The 19048-nt window shown below is 40.5% G+C and overlaps 1 protein-coding gene across 2 annotated transcripts in view; it reads right to left on the bottom strand.

The window, feature by feature from the left end:
• The window catches only part of mpp6 (membrane protein, palmitoylated 6), a 32920-nt gene that overhangs the window by 842 nt on the left and 13030 nt on the right, over positions 1–19048 (bottom strand). Inside the window, exons 2-11 of one of the 2 annotated variants that reach the window (XM_012964770.3) lie at positions 18129–18229; positions 15004–15156; positions 13742–13891; positions 12914–13141; positions 12077–12208; positions 10506–10605; positions 4695–4763; positions 4328–4489; positions 3840–4042; positions 483–611 (exon numbers count right to left, since the gene is read on the bottom strand). In XM_012964770.3, coding sequence (XP_012820224.1) covers positions 483–611; positions 3840–4042; positions 4328–4489; positions 4695–4763; positions 10506–10605; positions 12077–12208; positions 12914–13141; positions 13742–13891; positions 15004–15156; positions 18129–18227 — 1425 coding nt within the window. In that variant the 5' untranslated portion in view covers positions 18228–18229. 2 annotated transcript variants of the gene reach the window in all.

Below are 19048 nucleotides of genomic sequence, written 5' to 3'. Positions count from 1 at the left end.
AAAACTCAAATTTCAATTGAAAACATAACTCGACCACAACAACTCCCATTGACTTCTACATAAACTCACCTAAACTTTTAGATGCCTAAGTTTTACATTCAAGTTTTCAGGTTTTTGCACTTAATAAATATCAAACATTAGAGTTTGTAAATTGTGATGCAAAAAAAAAAAAAAATGGAAACTTTTAAATTATTTTGAATTCAAAAATCACCCCCTACGGGTTTGGATTCAGCTAAAACCATATCCTGCAAAAAGTGCTGGAGTTTGTCCCAAACAGAACCCTGGATTTAGCACGTGTGAGGTTGTGAGTTTGCAGTGGGGCACTGTGAATGAGCCCTTATATCCCGCCCCCCATCCTTTAGTTCCTACAGGCAGGGCCCTTTAATCCTCCTGTATAATCCAGTAACCTTGCTGCTAATACAAGTCCCCTGTTTGCTAGAATACCATAGGAATAAACATAGAAAGAAATGGCAGTGACTTACTGTTAAAAGCTTTGTTGTGATTCCAGCATCGACTACAGCTTTGTGCATGGCTCGAAGTGTCTCAAACTCTGGCGCAGCAATGAAAACCACATAGGGCATAAATTCCGCTGTTCTTAGCACTTTTAAAGCCTGAAAGAAAGGAAAATAAAGAACAAAAAAGTGTTAAATATTTCATATTGACTTAAGCATTACAGGGGAAATATACAAGAATTTAAGACAAAAAGATCAGCTTGCTGCTATTATTAGCTTAGAAAGCATAACTACAGGCAAGCAAGAAAACCAAATTAAGAGTAACATTAGCTTTTTTTGTTTTACAAAAAGTTCCCATCCATATATTTGTACCACTAGTAATGTCATTAGTATATTAGTGCACAGTTTATAATCCCAGCAGCTGTGGGACTCCTTGCCTGTCATTATCTGTACTTTACTGGTTACAAATCTAGATCTTCATTTTCTGCCTATAACTGTAAGGTGCCCCAGTGGGGCGAGGCCTGCCAGGGGAAGCTGCCGGCTCAGGGATGACTGATTGCAAAATTACAGGAGCAGTTTGGTTTCTAATGAAAGTTTTCATTTATATTCTAAAATGCAGAATACATTTACAATCTGGGAATGGTATGGCTTCTTCTGCTTTCATACTGCTCAATATGCTCATGTTTCCTTTAAAGGGGAAGTAAACCTTAACAAAGAAAGCAGAGCAGAAATGTTGTACATTATGTTTTGTGTTTCTGCACCAGCCCAAGGCAACCGCAGCCCTTTAGCAGGGAAGATCTGTGCCCCCAAAGATGTCCCAGTAGCTCCCCATCTTCTTTTCTGCTGATTCACTGCTCATGCTCTGTGCTGCTGTCACTTACTGAGCTTAGGGACCCACTCACAATATACTGTATATATACAATGTAAGTTTTGAAACCAGTGCATCCAACATCAGAAATGAATACTCAGCTCTGTAGCATCAGCTTATATGACAGAGGAATATAATTTTCTGCTTGATCATTTGCAAAGACCCCTAAAGCTTAGCTTATCAACAGCTGCCAAGAGCACACTAAGTATGTGCAGTGTAAATGACACACTTAACAAAATCCAAGATGGAGACCCCCCTTTGCACTATGAATGCCTGGATCACTACGCTATAGAGATGCTGAACCTTTAGGCTGGTGCAGTAAGTTCAGTATATAAAATATAGTTCTCATTTTCAGGGTTTAGTTCTCCTTTAAGTCTTCATTGGTGGATAGTGTTCACTTCCTTGGTATGCTCTCCACTCTCATACTTTTGGGTGCAGCTTTTGTATGTGCCACAGCCACTTACTACAATCACTACTACAATTTACTGCCTACCACGAGGGCTATGAAGCCAGGGCCCACAGCAGATCTCCTTTCTAATTAGAGTCTGGAGATGCTCCTGGAATTTCATACCCTGCAAGTCCCAAGCCCAACCTTTCTTAACCAAGCCTGAAGTTAAGCAGGGATTTAACCACGCCCAGCCCACCCACTATAGTGACATCGGAGATGATGTCAGAGGGGGCAAGCTCAGCATAAAACTATCCCAGCAAGCGCAGTTAGAGGGACAGGGGCAAGAGCTAAACAAACACAGCTAAAGGCGTCTGTGCCCTGCATCTGCTCTATAGTGACCTGCACCCCTATGTAAAGGAGGAGTCTTCTGCCCAAACTAGTCTGGCCCATTCACATCACTAATTTGAAATCCTAGATCCTAATCCTAAAAGAAATTGTTTAAGACTATGTTACACATATGACCCACAAAATAGGGTAAAACAATTGCACCTTTTCAGCAAAAGGTTCTGCAGTTGTGGTGCTCTCTCAGTGGCTTTACAAGCAAATTTCTTATATGAATATTTTTATATGCTTTGTTACTCTTGTGGTCCAGTAGTAATCTGGGAAAGGGGGTCATGTGCATTAAAAATGCTTTAATTGCATTTAACAGTAGGCTTTTTCTAGTTTTGTCCATTTCTAGTTCATCTCCTTATAACCTTGCTGCTTCTTCAGTTGGATTTGTGCTAGACACAGTTCCATAGGATGGGTTGCTTGGTTCAAACAAAGAGCTTAAAAAAAAAGGTAGCATAATATTATATAGCATATATATATATATATATATATATATATATATATATATATATATATATATATATATATATATATATATATATATATATATATATATATATATATATATATATATAAAATGTTGCAGGAAGGAACCGCTCACGCAGGACTTAGTGATCCATTAAAGAACTTTATTTAGATAGGCACGACAACTGACGTTTCGGCTGTACCACCAGCCTTTCGTGAAAAACTGGTAGTTGATCAAACATTTATAAAAGTAACGGATTGAGCTTGTACCAAGGGTAAGTCATTTCTTATTCAAGAGCGCTCATAGAGTCAGTACTGTGCCCCAGGACCGATCTGATTAGTGCCTAATAGACTAACTGCAGTTGCGGGGAGATACTACGAATCTGGGGTGTAGGGACCAGGTAAGCTACAGGACTTTCTACTGCTCTAAATGGGAAGAAGTGAAAAGTCAATAGTGCTAAAGATATTCAAGTAAAAGTACCTGTTGAACCCGTGGGGAAAGTTGCACCGATCTAGAAGTCAAATAGAAAGTGTGTGCGATATTCTAAGTCACAGAGCCTTGTCGGTCCTTAACAGATACGGAACCCCTGAGGGATATAATTCACTATAAGGGGACAGGAATGTAATAATAGCGCTCATTAGAATCAACAGGGGGGGCGTCACTCGTGTAACCACATATTGGCGTGGCAGTGGACGGCTCGGGGACTGTGACAAAGCAAGAAGAATCACAGCTAATAGCCGCCACGTTAGTAAGGGGCACTGTCCGTGTGGCAATGTGCCCAGAAGGGCTGCTGGAGGAGGGTGGGTCCAAGCGCTGCTTTACTCACCAGGATTAATACGCAGAGGGACTAGGTGACGGCTGTGATGTGTATACCCGTTTAGATATTTAAGGGGATAATATATCAACAGACCGTGCCGCAGATATCCCTATTACGTGTTGGTATGGTTTTAGGTTGATGCCACTACACAGAAGACAGAGGCTACCCCTTCAACACGAGGGTCTGAAAAGGTGAAATAGAGAATATGCACAGTTTATAAGGTATGTGTATACCCCTCAGTGTAACTTTGACAAAGGCTGGTGGTACAGCTGAAACGTCAGTTGTCGTGCCTATCTAAATAAAGTTCTTTAATGGATCACTAAGTCCTGCGTGAGCGGTTCCTTCCTGCAACATTCTGTATATTCCTTACTCCGGGACTGCACCCAGGCGTGATATCTCGATTTAGACGTGAGTGCCGGCTTCCTTGTTGTACTATATGATCTTTTAAATAAACTTACCTGCGGGTTAACATCCAATATACAAGTTCGCCCAGCCATAACCACTTCATGTATGGAGTCTATCTTGGTCCCGTAGAGATTTCCCTCATATTCTCCATGTTCCAAATATCTTCCAGCCTTTATATCAGCTTCCATTTCTGTTCTTGATACAAATCGGTATGCGTGACCGTCCTTTTCTTCTTCTCTTGGCTTTCGTGAAGTGACTGCACAGGATTAATGAATTAATGAAAAAGGGGAATCAGAGTGTCCTCTGTATGATAAATGATAAAATGATTAATCACTGAACTGCTATAGATTGTAGGCTCTATCATCCTGGCTGTCAAGTATATGACTGCCGGCGCCATAGATTCTATTTTTTCTGGGTTTTCCGGGCTGGCAGAGGCCAAAGCGTTAAAAGAAACCCGCATGCTCCATGGGTTGTAGGGTGCACACCAATAACGTATATCCTTGAATGCATACATTTATGTATTAAAAAAACAAAAACCTACATGGCACAGTTGTTCCAAACTGTGTAGGATTCAGTACAATCAGTCTGTTCTTTAAGCTTCTCCGACCTACTCCTTGGGCACCAATTAAAACTAGGGTTTTCCGCTGAAATGGAGGCATCCGAGCTACTTCTTCATAAATCTGAATCTCGTGACGGTCAAATTCTGTGGATACATGCAGAGTTTGAAGGTAACCTTTATTGGGTTACACCAAGACAGGATACTGAAAATGTAAGCAGCTTAAAAGGCAAGGCTATTAATTAAGCACATATTAAAAGGGCATCTTAAACCCAAAAACAATAATGGTTCATATTAGCAATATCATTATTTGAAAGTGCCCCGTCATGTTTTATTTACAGTGATTAATTACCAGCATTTCTTGTAGTAAGATACATCATCTTTTTCTTTTTCTTGCTTGTTACAGTGCCACAAAACTGACCTGAAAGCAAAGTATAGACATTTGTAAGCAATGGATAATGTGGTCTTTGGTATGATTGCATACTTTTATATATACACACAGACACGTGCACAGGCAGTTCTCACTGAGGAGCTCAGCGGGGAGGATATAGGGAATGAGGCACTGATTAATATGTTTAGCAGAGCCTGTGATTAAGTGCCTTCTGGGCACAAACTTGTTAGGCTTTTGAGATGATGTTATAAATAAAATAGTTTATTTGTGGATTCCTTGAATGTCCATCACCCAAAATGTTTCAGGGCCCTAAAATGAGTTGGCTGTGGTCCTGCACTTTCCTTCTATTTCTATCACTGAACTGAAGTCACAGGATATTATATCAGTTTGCCTGAAATGAACTGGCACAGTTGTATATTTGTGCCGATTAGGTAAAGGTGTAGAGAGCCAGGGGCAGGATGAATATAGGGAAAGAATGGAGAGGTGGAACAGACAGTGTAGAGTAGGCTAAGACCATCAAGTCAATAAAACAAAAGCAGCTCAAGCAGAAGGCAAAGTTTGCATCATAATAGCCTTGATGACTTCTTTGACTTTGTATGAAAATCCTAAGAGTGCGAACACTTTCTTCATTTAAAGATTTTTTTGCTCTAGCACCAAGGTATAGCAACTTTTTCTGGTGTGCTTCCCATTCTGGACTCTGTATACTTAGATATATATAGATATATATAGATATATATATAGATATATATATATATATATATATATATATATATATATATATATATATATATATATATAGAGAAACAGTCAGGTGATCCCAGTGGAGCCAATAAAAGGGCAACCATATATATATATATATATATAGAAACAGTCAGGTGATCCCAGTGGAGCCAATAAAAGGGCAACCATATATATATATATATATATAGAAACAGTCAGGTGATCCCAGTGGAGCCAATAAAAGGGCAACCATATATATATATATATATAGAAACAGTCAGGTGATCCCAGTGGAGCCAATAAAAGGGCAACCATATGGGGGTTTTAACCTTGAAAGCAAGAAAGTTGCAGGTAAAACTTAGTCCCTTGGCTAAATGTATATTGAAGCAGTAGAATTCTTAATGAATCACATAAGTCAGTGTAGGAACTGGTCAAAAGGGATGACTTTGACGCAGTTGGCCAGCTTGAAGTATATTGCAATATATGGACAAACAATCCCTGTTTTGTTTAAAGGGAAGGGCATTTCTTAGTAGCTTAAATGCACCGAATGTCTTAATGTTCTATATATTGATAATGGGTGAGTGCAGAGGATCTCTTCTTGTTGTTGTTTCTATGTATTTTGTGGTCACAACCTCATTGCACCCCCGCCTAATGGTTTAAAATTTTTTTGCACATCTTTCCATACTGACGAATGATAAAGAACATAAGTGGCTGGATAAACTACAAAACCAGATCACTCATTATACAGCAGAATTACATAAATTTAAGAAACAGAAAGTGACTACTGTTAACACAGATTACCAGAATAGACGGGTTTACAGGTGGTTGACTGGGGGGGAGACTGTGTCCAGAGATAGGAGGGCCCCGTATAACAGGTTCACACACTCAGATAGAATTGATTCCTCCCCCTACACTAACACCTCCTCTGACTCAGACACCCCCGTGAGGGAACAAGGTCCACGCAGAGGGAGACCGCTCCGTGCACCAGTCCATCAACTACCATCTAATACACAAGCCTCCTCTGAGGCTGGTTTTTTAGGGCTAAACACCCGCCCTCCGGTAGGGGGCGCCCCCATCAGAGGAGAGGGGGGCACCAACACCCGTTCCGTAAGAAACCTGAGAACACGGAACAAGTAGTGTTTAATCTGAGTACCCATACACTGACTGATTCTGAACTGTCACTCCTCTCCAAGGGTTTATCCTTTGTCCCCACATCAAGAATACACGCACTAGACATGATGATTGACATTCATAGATTTCAGCGTAATATGAAATTAAAAGATCATTTTCGCACCTCATCTGACAAGGTTTCACGCTTTAAAGCTCCGAGTCAGTTTGAGCCCCCCAACACCCCAAAATCTATTGAAGCCTTCACTAGATTACTTGTAGATGAGGCCCGTAAACACACAGACACTACACAGGTGTACCCGAATTTAACTAGGAGCGAAAGGGATGCCATCAATAGTCTCTCACAGAATGCCAACATCATTATTCGTCCAGCAGACAAGGGGGGCTCTGTAGTGGTGCTAGACTACTCCTACTATAGGCAGGAAATTTTACAACAACTGGCAGACACCACTGTCTACCGCAAACTTGATAGGGACCCTGGGTGGACTTTCAAGAAGATAATTGACAATACACTACAAATAGGCTTGACAGGGGGCCTGATCACAACTGATGTCTTTAATTTCCTTACTAAGAAATACCCGATATGTCCCATATTCTACACACTCCCCAAAATCCACAAAAGTTTGTCTGCTCCACCGGGTCGCCCCATTGTAAGTGCTTGCGACTCTCTTCTGCAACCCCTTTCCATCTATGTAGACTACTTCTTACAACCTATTGTACAAACATCTGGGACTTATATTAGGGACACAGGGGACTTACTCACCAAATTACAAGCCCTATATCCACTACCAAGTGGACTACTACTGGCGACTATGGACGTTTCTTCACTTTATACTGTTATTCCAACCTCAGACGGGATTGAGGTGGTTAAGAAGTACCTACAGAACTTTAAGGCCAGAGATCGTCCGCCGATTGAATTTTTGTTGTCACTACTGACCCACTGCCTGTCCCTAAATTACTTTAAGTTTGAATTTTCTTATTACCTACAAACCAGTGGCACAAGTATGGGGTCTAATGTTGCCCCTTCATTTGCTAACATCTACATGTCCCACTATGAAAACACGTACATCCTCCCTAAATATGGACTACACATTTTTAAGATGTTTCGCTTTATTGATGACCTGCTGTTATTGTGGACTGGCACACAGGAACAATTCATGTCCATGATCCAGGAATTGAATGACCTACCTACCACTATACGCTTTACAGCACACATTGACCCACTATCTGTGGCATTCCTGGACCTGACACTGACTATTAAGGGCTGCACCATGATGACTACCACCTACAGAAAGAGTACGGATCGGAACACACTCCTACACCACGCATCCTGCCATCCACCACATCTTCTTAGGAGCATCCCCTACTCTCAGATGGTGAGGATGGTACGCAACAATTCAGACCATAACCTTTTACACTCACAGCTAGATGACCTCATACAGCGTTTTCTACAGAGAGGATACCATCTCCAGCACTTACTCCAATGTAAGGAAAGAGCACTACAGCTACCACGTGAGCATACTATGGGGACAAAAGCCCCCTCACCACAAATGGCACAAGGAAACAGACTTACGTTCATCACTACGTTCACTCCTGACAAAAAACCCCTAACAGACTCTATTTTATATCATTGGTCGGTGCTAGAAAAGGACCGGACACTACCTCCTATCTTTAGGACACCACCAAGAATTGCCTATAGACGGGGCAGGAGTTTACGTGACATGCTGGTTAAAACCGACCCGGCCCACTGCTATCAATCTGTTACACCCAACACGTGGCTTCCAACTGCGAGACCAGGGTGCTACAGATGCCCCAATTGTACCACTTGCAGCTCGCTCATTACGGGTACTACATTTAACCATCCTCACACAGGGCGGAGAATACTGCTGCAGCACAGGCTTACCTGCACCTCTAAGTACATCATATATTTTATTAAATGTCCCTGTGGCTTGTTGTACATCGGTAAAACAATCACGTCATTTCGTGACCGAATGGCGAACCATAGGTCGGCAATACGGGCAGCATTGGCCACCGGTGAAGCTGACACCCCTGTGGCCGCTCATTTCTTGTCCCAAGGACACTCCCTTGCGAGCCTCAGATGTATGGTGATTGATTTCATTCCCCCACCAATTAGGGGTGGTGATCGGGAAAAACTGCTCCTACGCTGTGAACTTAAATGGATACACAGACTGAACACTCTAAGCCCATATGGACTGAATGAACTGATCTACTTAAAGTGAATAGTATGAACTGTTTCTATCTAATTTTGACTTCCCCTTTACCAATAGATGATGTGTTTTATTCACTATGCGTGTACAATAATCAACATGCTCTATATTGCCTTATACACTGTACAACACAGTGTTCTAACTTCTAAAATAACAATTGTGTACTTACTACTATTAAGTATCAATTTGATGCTATTTACTTTGCCTTATATGCTGTGCAATACAATGTCATAATATCTATGTTGCAATTTTGTATCCTACTACTATTAAGCATCTCTGTCTGTTACGAATGTGTTTCTGTGTTATATACTCTGTTTTCTATTTCACACTGTGCCTCGGATGTATATACTATTGTCTTGAAACTAGACTTATAGTCTCTCTAGTCTGCTTTTCCCTCTACCTTGGGAGTTTCTTCAAACATCGCTATCCTGTGACTGTAGGCACTTTCTCCCTTATACTACCCAGCTCAATTACTCTGTATATATCAGGTCCAGTATTTGGTACCCCTGGCTGGCTATTGGAGGCTCACTGACAATAAGTTGGGTGCTAACCCAGATCACTGGGCGCTATAACTATACAGTCTGCTTTATGCTTTTACCAGCACTACACGCTCCTAGCCTGTCGGTATCTGCTGCTGCGTCGCATTGACAATAGGGTCCCCCAACATCGGATTCCTGGTCATGCACGCAGCTAGCCGCAGGCACCTCAACAAACCGCTAATGAGCACTGTCTCACAGCGCGAATTATGACACTCATGTCAGTACACTCCGCTATATGCCGAGGTATAAGTATACTTAGACGCTCTGAGGAGCGCTATGTGAACTACATGGTTCCCTTTCTTGATACATTGCCACCCTCTGCAGCACAATATTGTGCTTACGGTGCTCTTATCGCTTCCTTGTGCCCCAAGCCGCCAGCCTACCTATGTGGATGAGCGTATTACTTAACAGTATGGACAAACATATACAAATTACCACAGCGTCCTTCGAATCAGAGCGGGTACTGGGAGTTGCAGTTCAGCCACACAGTGATTCAAGCGCCCTTTCTTTGCACACTTGTTGCATTTTATTTATTTCACTGGGATTTCCCGCTCCTTTTACACAGGGTGATTCACTTCTCTTGCACTTTCTACTCATTTTTGGTTTCCTTTGTAATTGTTTTATTCAAATTGTGTCTGTACAGTGTCTGGTGTTTAGACACACCCACTCTATGATGTCATCAAGGCTTGCCACTGCTGGGTTTATCAGGGGGGTTTGATTGCCACATCTGCACTTTGAGAAAGGCTGCTTGTGTGGCCGAAACGTCAGTCCTTGATCCAAATAAAAATTTTTTTGTTTTTTGCATCTAAGACCTGAGTGTGCGGCATATTCTTTCTAATTTTGTATGCTCACTTTATACTGCACCCAGGCAAATTATTACTTCATTATACGTGAGTGCCTGTTTTCACCTGTTCCTACATACATACATACATACATACAAGTCTTCTAGTCAGATACCAATGAAATATTTCAACTTATAAGCAAAGCCAAATACTTTGACTTGTCCTATGACTTGACTTGGGCAAACGAGTAACTTTACCCATTACTATTGCATGAAAATGTAGCCTTTTTAACCCTTTACATACAAGCAGTAATACACGGTTCTAAAAGTGTGTATGCAGAATAAAACATTAGAATATGTGGAGTAATGATAGTACCTGATCCATCCCAATCTCTCCTAACAAATGCTTTTCTCTTTTCTTCCAAAAACTGACTGGGAATAAGTCCGGCACTTCCCCCTTCCTTCACGTGGCTTGCCTGCAAACAGGATGCACAGCTTGCATTATACCTACATACATATAGTCAAAATAATGCTAAGGTGCACCATATATTCTGCAGTGGAGATGGACATACTGTTTGGCTTGGTAACACATTGGCTTGCACACAATATAGCAGCTGCCATTATATGGTCATGGAACACACACACACAGTGTGTCATTAACAGTCCGTGACCCACCGAGGCCACCACCTCAAGTGGCCCAGAACACACAGGGGCAGAGATAATTTTTGTAAGAGCAGTAATGAAAGCTACTTTTAGAAAAACGCAAGCAGATTAGATTTTGCAAATCAATTTCCATTACACTGAAATTAAAATGGAGCTTATCTTTTATCAGGAACCTTATTTGTTCACTCAAGTGCATTATTATCTTAAAGGAACAGTAACACTAAAAAATGAAAGAGCTTTAAAGTAATAAAAATATAATGCAGTTGCCCTGCACTGGTAAAACTGGTGTGTTTGCTACAGTAACACTACTATAATTTATATAATAAGCTGCTGTGTAGCCACGGGGGCAGCCATTCAAACTGGAAAAAAGGAGAAAAGGCACAGGTTACATAGCAGATAACAGATGAGCTCTGTAGAGTACAATAGTGTGTTATCTGCTATGTGCCTGTGCCTTTTCTCCTTTGAATGGCTGCCTCCATGGCTACATAGCAGCTTATTTATATAAATTATTGTAGACTTTCTGAAGTAAACACACAACTTTTACCAGTGCAGGGCAGCAGCACATTATATTTTAGTTACTTTTATACACTTTCATTTTTTGGTGTTACTGTTCCTTTAAGCACAGCAGGTCAGATTGGTGACAGGAGGGTGACTAGTGTATGAATAAACAGAGCCCAAAACAGTAGTACTGCTACAATGAATAGAGCGAATACCCATATGGATTTGCACTGTGTGCCCAGAATAACTTTGTGGCAATGTGTACTTTCAATATTTACAAACATTCCATCAAGACAGAATTTACTGTAGCGCGGTTTCTGCCATTCCAGATAAAAAGGTGGTATCGGTAACAGTGCATTGCTGTACAGATATAGCAGAAACATAACTAAGCTAGCAACTTGCAATAAAAAAAGGTCACGTCAGTCACATGGTCGCGGGCAGCCATGTTGGGACCCTGGCTTGCTCATTATGCAAAGGACAGTACACCAGGCAGTAGAGCACTCAGCGTGGGACTAATTTTCTCATATTTTCATGGATAATATAATGCACATTCATATATACTGTAGAACATTAAAATTAAGTCGTCTAGGTCTGTATTTGAATGCTTTACGAAAATTGTCCCCACTGAAAGACAAAAAAGCTCTAGCAGCAAAGGCAGATTTAGTGAGAGTTTTTAAGGGTGTTTGCAGACACAGCCCCACAATCACAAATCTCCCTGCTAGGATGTCACTCACCCTCCTGCTGCACATGCATGCACAAGTTGTGGCAGATGCGCTTAGTACCCACCTGCCACCAGTTTGGATCTTCTCTGTTAACTATGTGAAGGATCTCTCCTTTGGAGAATTTCAATCCTGCTTCTTTGCATGGGATTAGGTTATCGCTGAATGGATTGTAATCAAAGTGGCACTTCACATATACCTTAAACAAAGAAAACACAATTGAGCCTGATATTAAAAAACTATACCCCCAGAGTGAATACTTAACCAACAGATAGTTTATATTATGTTAAGTGACCTGTTAGTGATGGGCTGTGTGCTCCCTCAGAGATCATATGACCAGAAATAATGCGGCTCTAACTGTAACAGGAAGTGTGGGAGCAAAAGGCAGAACTCTGTCCATTAATTGGCTGATATGGCCTAGCATTAATGATCCCAGGAGGCAGCCCTTAATTCTTAAAATGGCAATTTTCTACTTAGGATTACCCAATAGCACATACTACTAAAAAAGTATATTTTTATGAAAATGGTTTATTTAGATGAAGCAGGGTTTTAAATATGAGCTTGTTTATGCAATATAATTTTATAGAGACCTACAATGTTTGGGGGAATAGTTTTCCTTTAATATGGAGTCACTACATTCTAAGCCCACGTGTTCGGATTGGTCGTTATGGGTTACTGCTTCTGGGCAAACCAAGCAGCTTTTATTACCTCAAAAATCTCCTGCACCGGCACTACTAAAGCAAATAGTTCCTATATTTGTGTGCCTTGTGTTTTTGGGCAAGCTTCATGAGCATGACTACAAATACAGATAATATGCTCAATAACAATATTATATATATATATATATATATATATATATATATGTATGTAGGACTGAGTGTAGGAGGATAAACAAGAGACTGACCTGTTGAGGGCTGACTGTATCTTTGTAGCTCGGGAGTATTTTGAGAGTAACGCTGCCACTTATACTCTTTAGCAGTTCCTGTAATTCTTTGGGGTTGTTTCCAACTTCATGGCCATTGATTTCCTTAATGATATCGCCCACATGAAGAAGACCCTGCCGGTCGATCATTCCACCGTGGAGAATTCGAGCTATAACCAAGTTATTATTTTCAACCTTAAATGTTACACCCTAAGAAAATAAAGTACAGATGCAGCATCAATAACACTGTGCGTGTTTAGCTAAAATGCAATTGTATGCCGGCAAGCACAATAGGTGCACATCCAGTATAGTGTTTTGCTTTTGAAACAACAAACAGAATAACTTTATTTTTAAATTAGATATAAAGAATGAACCTTAGGCACAGAGAGGATTTTCTGTATGTCATATACACTGGAACAGGGTTGAACTAAAAAGTCCTAACAATAATTTTTCCTCTATAGAGCAAAGCTGTGAAAATGTCTGTATGTCTTGAGAAACTCCCCCTCAGGTGAACTAAAATACTGACACATTAAATTAACACAAGTGCTTCCTTATTATCATTATCGTTATCTGTAGAAGCACCAGGGCATCCTCTGTCATATTGAGAGGAGTGCATCACTTTTGGTATACCCAACAGGTAGACAATGGCATGTTCACCTTAAACTAATATTCTGGTTATCAAGACCAGACCAGTCACCTAATCCCAAACCTTCAGCACATATAAGCCACACAGTTCCTGAAATGCTCCCATGCATTCCAGTTGTTGGAATTGTTGTGACAATTTGTGACACGCTGCTATGAACAACTCACCAATGGTTCTCCTGCTCTTTTGTGAATTCCAACCATACGAATGGCATCCACCGGTGCAATCTGATGGTTTCCCAAAGAATTAACTTCTGGACTAGATGGGGGAGAGTCATAGCATTTTGATGCTACGACATCATGGGCCTCTAAAAGAGACTGAAAGAAAACAGATTATTAGGTGCCTGATAGTAGATAGTATCACATCATATTAATATTAGTCACAAAGATATAATATTTTAGACACATAAGTGTCCCGCAGCACTAACTTTCCTTGTCAGACATAAGGGAAACTACATTTATTCCCCAGTGTACTGTTCCGTAAGGGCCAAGGCACAAGGGGAGATGTAGCCCACAATAAATCCACACTACAGTGGGCAACAGATCTTCCAAAAATGCTTTCCTACCAGCAACAATGTAACTCGCCAGTGAGAAAACAAATGTGGCGCTTTGTTTTTCAAAAATCACTTGAAATTTCCTCACTAATCAACTAGGAAAATTAAAGTGACACGTTTTCCCACTGGCAATTTACATTATTGCCAGCAGGAAAGCATTTTCGGGAGAATAGTCACCTGTGGTAGAGCAGGTTTATGGGGGGGAGGGCTAATGTGTGCCATAACATAACCCTAAATCTAAATGTTGCAACTGAAGGTCTAGCGAGGTATGAACAAGTCCCTTCAGTGCTTCATCTCTGAGCTGCGATTACATGGCTAAGACTCTGTTATATGAAGACAGACTGAAATGTATCTGCTCATTTACACACCATTCTCATTTCTTATTTCCATTCAGCTGCCCTTAGACTGTTTTGTTGGTAGACAATCAGTGACTGTGGGACTCTCATTTTCAGTCTAAGCTCCCTTTGAGGTTCATCCTCTGACAGGGCCCCCCTTGGCCCATAACAATGTGACAGTGGGCGTCAGGAAAGGCAAGCAGTACTTAAGCTCAAGTGCCTAGGTCTAAATGCATGTAATGCAAAAGAACTGGGGGCAGCAGTACAGGCAGCTGTGACTATATGCATATAAGAAAGAGGAGCCAACTGGAGGAGGAGGAGCACCAAAATAAGGGGGTGAGTGATGTGGCCAACTGATTAACCAGTTTCAATGCATCTCTGGTTAAGGTGCTCTCTCACGCACCCCTCCATTACTCAATATGTTGAACTTCTGTTTTTAAATAAAGAGACAAATGTATTGGAAGAGCCCAACAATATATTCTCTCTCTACATATGAATCAGAATGACCATTTCAATATTAGTTTCAGAATATTTCATATACCTGAAAGTGTGGTTCCTTAAGTATGCCAATTAATTCTTGCACATTTGTATCTTCATGTTCTAAAGGACTAATATCCTTAATAATGTCATTTAATAGCTCAACGTTGTTTTCACTGACAGCTTCGAGCTTTGTATCTTCGAGGCGTTCATGTGCCTGCAATTAATTAAAGAAACAGTCTGTAGCCATGCATGTCTTACCAAAGCATCTACAGTTAGTTCACATGTAAACATTAAGCATGGTTACACGGACATTATAATCTGCAAATCCCACCTTGTGTTTTAATCCCTTCTCCTTATAGATTGTAAGATCTTTTGGGGCCTCTTTGACTCCTCTTTACCTCTTCTATTGGTTATCGGTTGCTTTCTATGTAATTCTGTATGTGTATGTATACACCCATTTATTGTACAGCCATGTGGAATATGTTGGTGCTTTATAAATATGTAATAATAAAATACAAAAAATTATGGGAAAACCAGCAATGGTAAGATACTTACTATGTACACTGAGTGCATTTAGCAGACTACTAAACTGAACTGATAAATATATATGCAAATGAGAAATCAGTTATTTAATTCATTAGTGAAGATTATCATCATCATCTGTTATTTTAGTAACAACAACATATTCCACCACACTTTACAGAGATAAGTTATTCACATCAGTCCCCAGAGGAGCTTACCGGCTAAGGTCCCCATTGCATTTACACACAATAAGGCCAATTTATCAGAAGCCAATTATCCTGCCTGTGTGGGAGCAAACTCAAGTACCCAGAGAAACCCATGTAGACATGGGGAGAACATACAAGGTGGAGTTGGGCTCAGAACCTTCAGAGTTGCAAGTGCTGCCCACATTAAGGTAAAACATTGGTTACTTGAATATTAAGGAGGAAACCTAGGATGATGAACTGAGGTCAGCCTGTCATAAATTTTGAATTTAAAAGGGAAAATGAAGTAAACTACATTTTACAAACAATGGCACAAACACCAGTGCACTGAAAACACAAAGGCCAAGAACAATGTTAGCCCTAGAATGTAGATACCAAGCACAGGATTAGACTAAATGGGTCACTGCATTGAGGCAAGGTGCTTAGATTTACTGGGGATGAGAAGCAAGATGGTCCTCCTTGCACAGCTGGGTGATGCCCAGGAGTAAGCACAGTGAGTGTTTTACTGCTAATGGGCCATTCACCAATCCAAAAGCACTGAACAATATTAGAATCAGCTGCCATGTCATGTAAAATAACCACAGAAGAATTCAAACTTTTGAAAACATATGTAATGGATTGTAAAAAGTTGGTGGGGTTTATTTAACATAAGACCACCCTTAGTCTTTCACATAGAGGAGCATGACCCTGTGGTGAAGGTTTTGTTATTCCACTATCCCCAATAGCATGGCAGCCTGCTGGGTTTCCCTCCAGAAAGAAAGCTGGTACAGTCACATGAATTAAATGTATTTTTTCAACATAATAGCTGTTATATAATATTACATGTAAGTACAATAAATTTATTTTGATGGCAAAAGCATCTTCAAGTTTCAGAAAAACATAAAGTGTTTAGCAGAAAAAACTAAGTAATACATGTAAAATCCAGCCAATGCCACAGGTACAATAAAAAAGGCACCTGAGCTTTGCTGCAACATAAAGCCAACTGGCATTGGGCTACCAGGGGTGCGAGATGTGAGGTTTCCCACCCCCACCCCCCTTTCCCTGCATTAACCCCTCCTCCTCTTTGCCATACTGCTTCCAGGAGGTAGGATGTACAAGGGAGCTTGCTCCATTGAGAAGTGACTGAAAGTATGCTGCAGCGAGGTCTCTCGCCAACCTATCTGGGGGGAAATCCTAGAATGGGCACAAGGTATGCTGTAGCACTGTCTTTTAGGTACCATGCACAGACAAACTATGCTGCAGTGCTAGTTTGGCACAAGATGCCTTTGCCCTTACTAATAGTATGCAGTAGCATTATTATAATTAACAAGTTGTTATAAAAACACAAAAGGGGAAGATTTATTATATGGCGTAAAAAATGGCAAAACAAAATTTGCCACACATCGCCAGGCTTCAGTGCCTAAAAAAACGCCATAATTTTTTCTTAGAGCAGCTTCCACTGGAAATAACAGTGTCAAATCTGGCGTTCAGATGGCATAAAATAAAACATACCTTGATAAATTCACCATTTATTTAACACACTATTTTTTCGGGGAATTTCATTTTATGCAGCATAAAAATAGGCCCCATAGTGTTTCACAGCACTGCACAACAGAAGAGTGTATCCATCATACATACAGATGGTAAAGAGGGCCCTGCTTGTTAGAGCATGCATCTAAAATGTACTTAGTCTGCACCAGATATGCACTAAGAAATAATTGCGGTCAGTACTTTTCTAACACAGGTTCGTATTGGCCGTTCTGTTTTCAGCCATAAGAGGATCTGATAGTTAATTTATGACTGATCTGACTCACTGCTAATTTACAAATTATGTTAGTTAAGGGAGAAGGAGAGGTCTAATTACTGGGGGGTGCCAAAATGTTAGGCCACCCCCCAGTGACTGTCATCACTTACCTGATACCCTGGGCTGGTGCAGAAGTTAGCAGAAAACCACACCGGCCGGGGTACCTACAAGCGATCGTTTCTCTTCCTTCTTCTGCCTTCACGCTGCTTGCACATGTACAGTAGACTGAAAACCTGAACTTAAACAAGAAAACCTTTTTTTCACTCTACTGCGCATGTGCTGGCCCTGGGATTCAGAAGACAGATGAGAGAACGTGCCGTTGCATGAACCCCGGGCAGGTGCAGGGAGCACCAGACCTGGGTACCAAGTAAATGATTACAATCATTGAGGGGGGGGCATTTGGCACCCCCAGTCATTGTAACTTTCCTGCTCTTTTAATATTAATATGTTTTATGTTTAATGATGTGGCCATGCTAAGGCTTTTTTGTTGTACATGTGAAGGTCAGACCTTGTTCTAAGTGTAATTACTGCCTGGTTAGTAAGAACAAGCTTATTGGACTAGAGTTAGAAACACAGTAAAACATCACTGATTAGATCATATATGAATATCAGCAAATGCACTCTCATGACACCCCAGCATATGCCTGGGAAACAAAATACCTTTGCAAGAGATCTTACAATTGGGTCTTCCATTAATCCTTTAAGGAAAATAATATCAATTTCTTCAGCACCAGTTGAAGTTGGCAGGTCTGTCAGGTTGTCCAAAACTTGCTGCATTGCTGGAACAAAAAAAACAACAGAATTAACAACATAAATACTAAATATTGGCTTTAACTATGTTTTAAGCCTAGCTTCAATAATAATCCTTTTCTGTCTTCAGACAGTACAGTACATGTGTGGGATCAGCTCAGAGCTAACTAGTAAAGGGGCAGTTCACATTTAAATTAACTTTGTTGTAGTATGTTGTAGAGAGTGTTATTCTAAAGCATTTTTGCAATTGGTTTTCATTTTTTTTTTATTATATGTGGTTTTTGAATTATTTAGCTTTATATACAGCAACTCTCTTGTTTGAAAATTTAGCAGCTATGTGGTTGCTAGGGTTCAAATTACCCCACAACCAGGCAGTGGTTTCAAATGAGAAACTGGAATTTGAAGAAGAGTGGATACATAGATACATAGATAAGTAATAAAAAGTAACAATAAACAATGAAATTGCAGCCTCAAAGAACAATAGGCTTTTGGCTGCTGGCCTTTAAAAGCTGCAATGTGTCAGAAGAGAAAACAAGTAATTCAAGAATGATAAAAAATAAAAACTGAAGGCGATTTGAAAAGTTGCTAAGAACCAGCCGTTATATAACATACTAAAAATTAGAGGTGAACCACACCTTTAAAAGGACAAGGAAAGGCTGCCAAATGTTAGTCTCCCTCCCTACAGAATAAAATTCCTCGGTTCTTTTTGCGGAAAATAAAAATGTCACTGTCAAAAACAAAACTGCCTATACAGGTACTGCACTGCTATCTTATGTCTGTTCTCAGGGATCCCTTGTATATGCTTTTGGCTTGTGTAAACACTGTGTAACATTTTCTAATTTTAGCAT

The sequence above is a fragment of the Xenopus tropicalis genome, chromosome 6, assembly GCF_000004195.4.
Source record: "Xenopus tropicalis strain Nigerian chromosome 6, UCB_Xtro_10.0, whole genome shotgun sequence".
Classification (NCBI taxonomy): domain Eukaryota; kingdom Metazoa; phylum Chordata; class Amphibia; order Anura; family Pipidae; genus Xenopus; species Xenopus tropicalis.
Note: the sequence above shows the minus strand (reverse complement) of the source record. Positions and strands in the feature narration are given on the sequence as shown.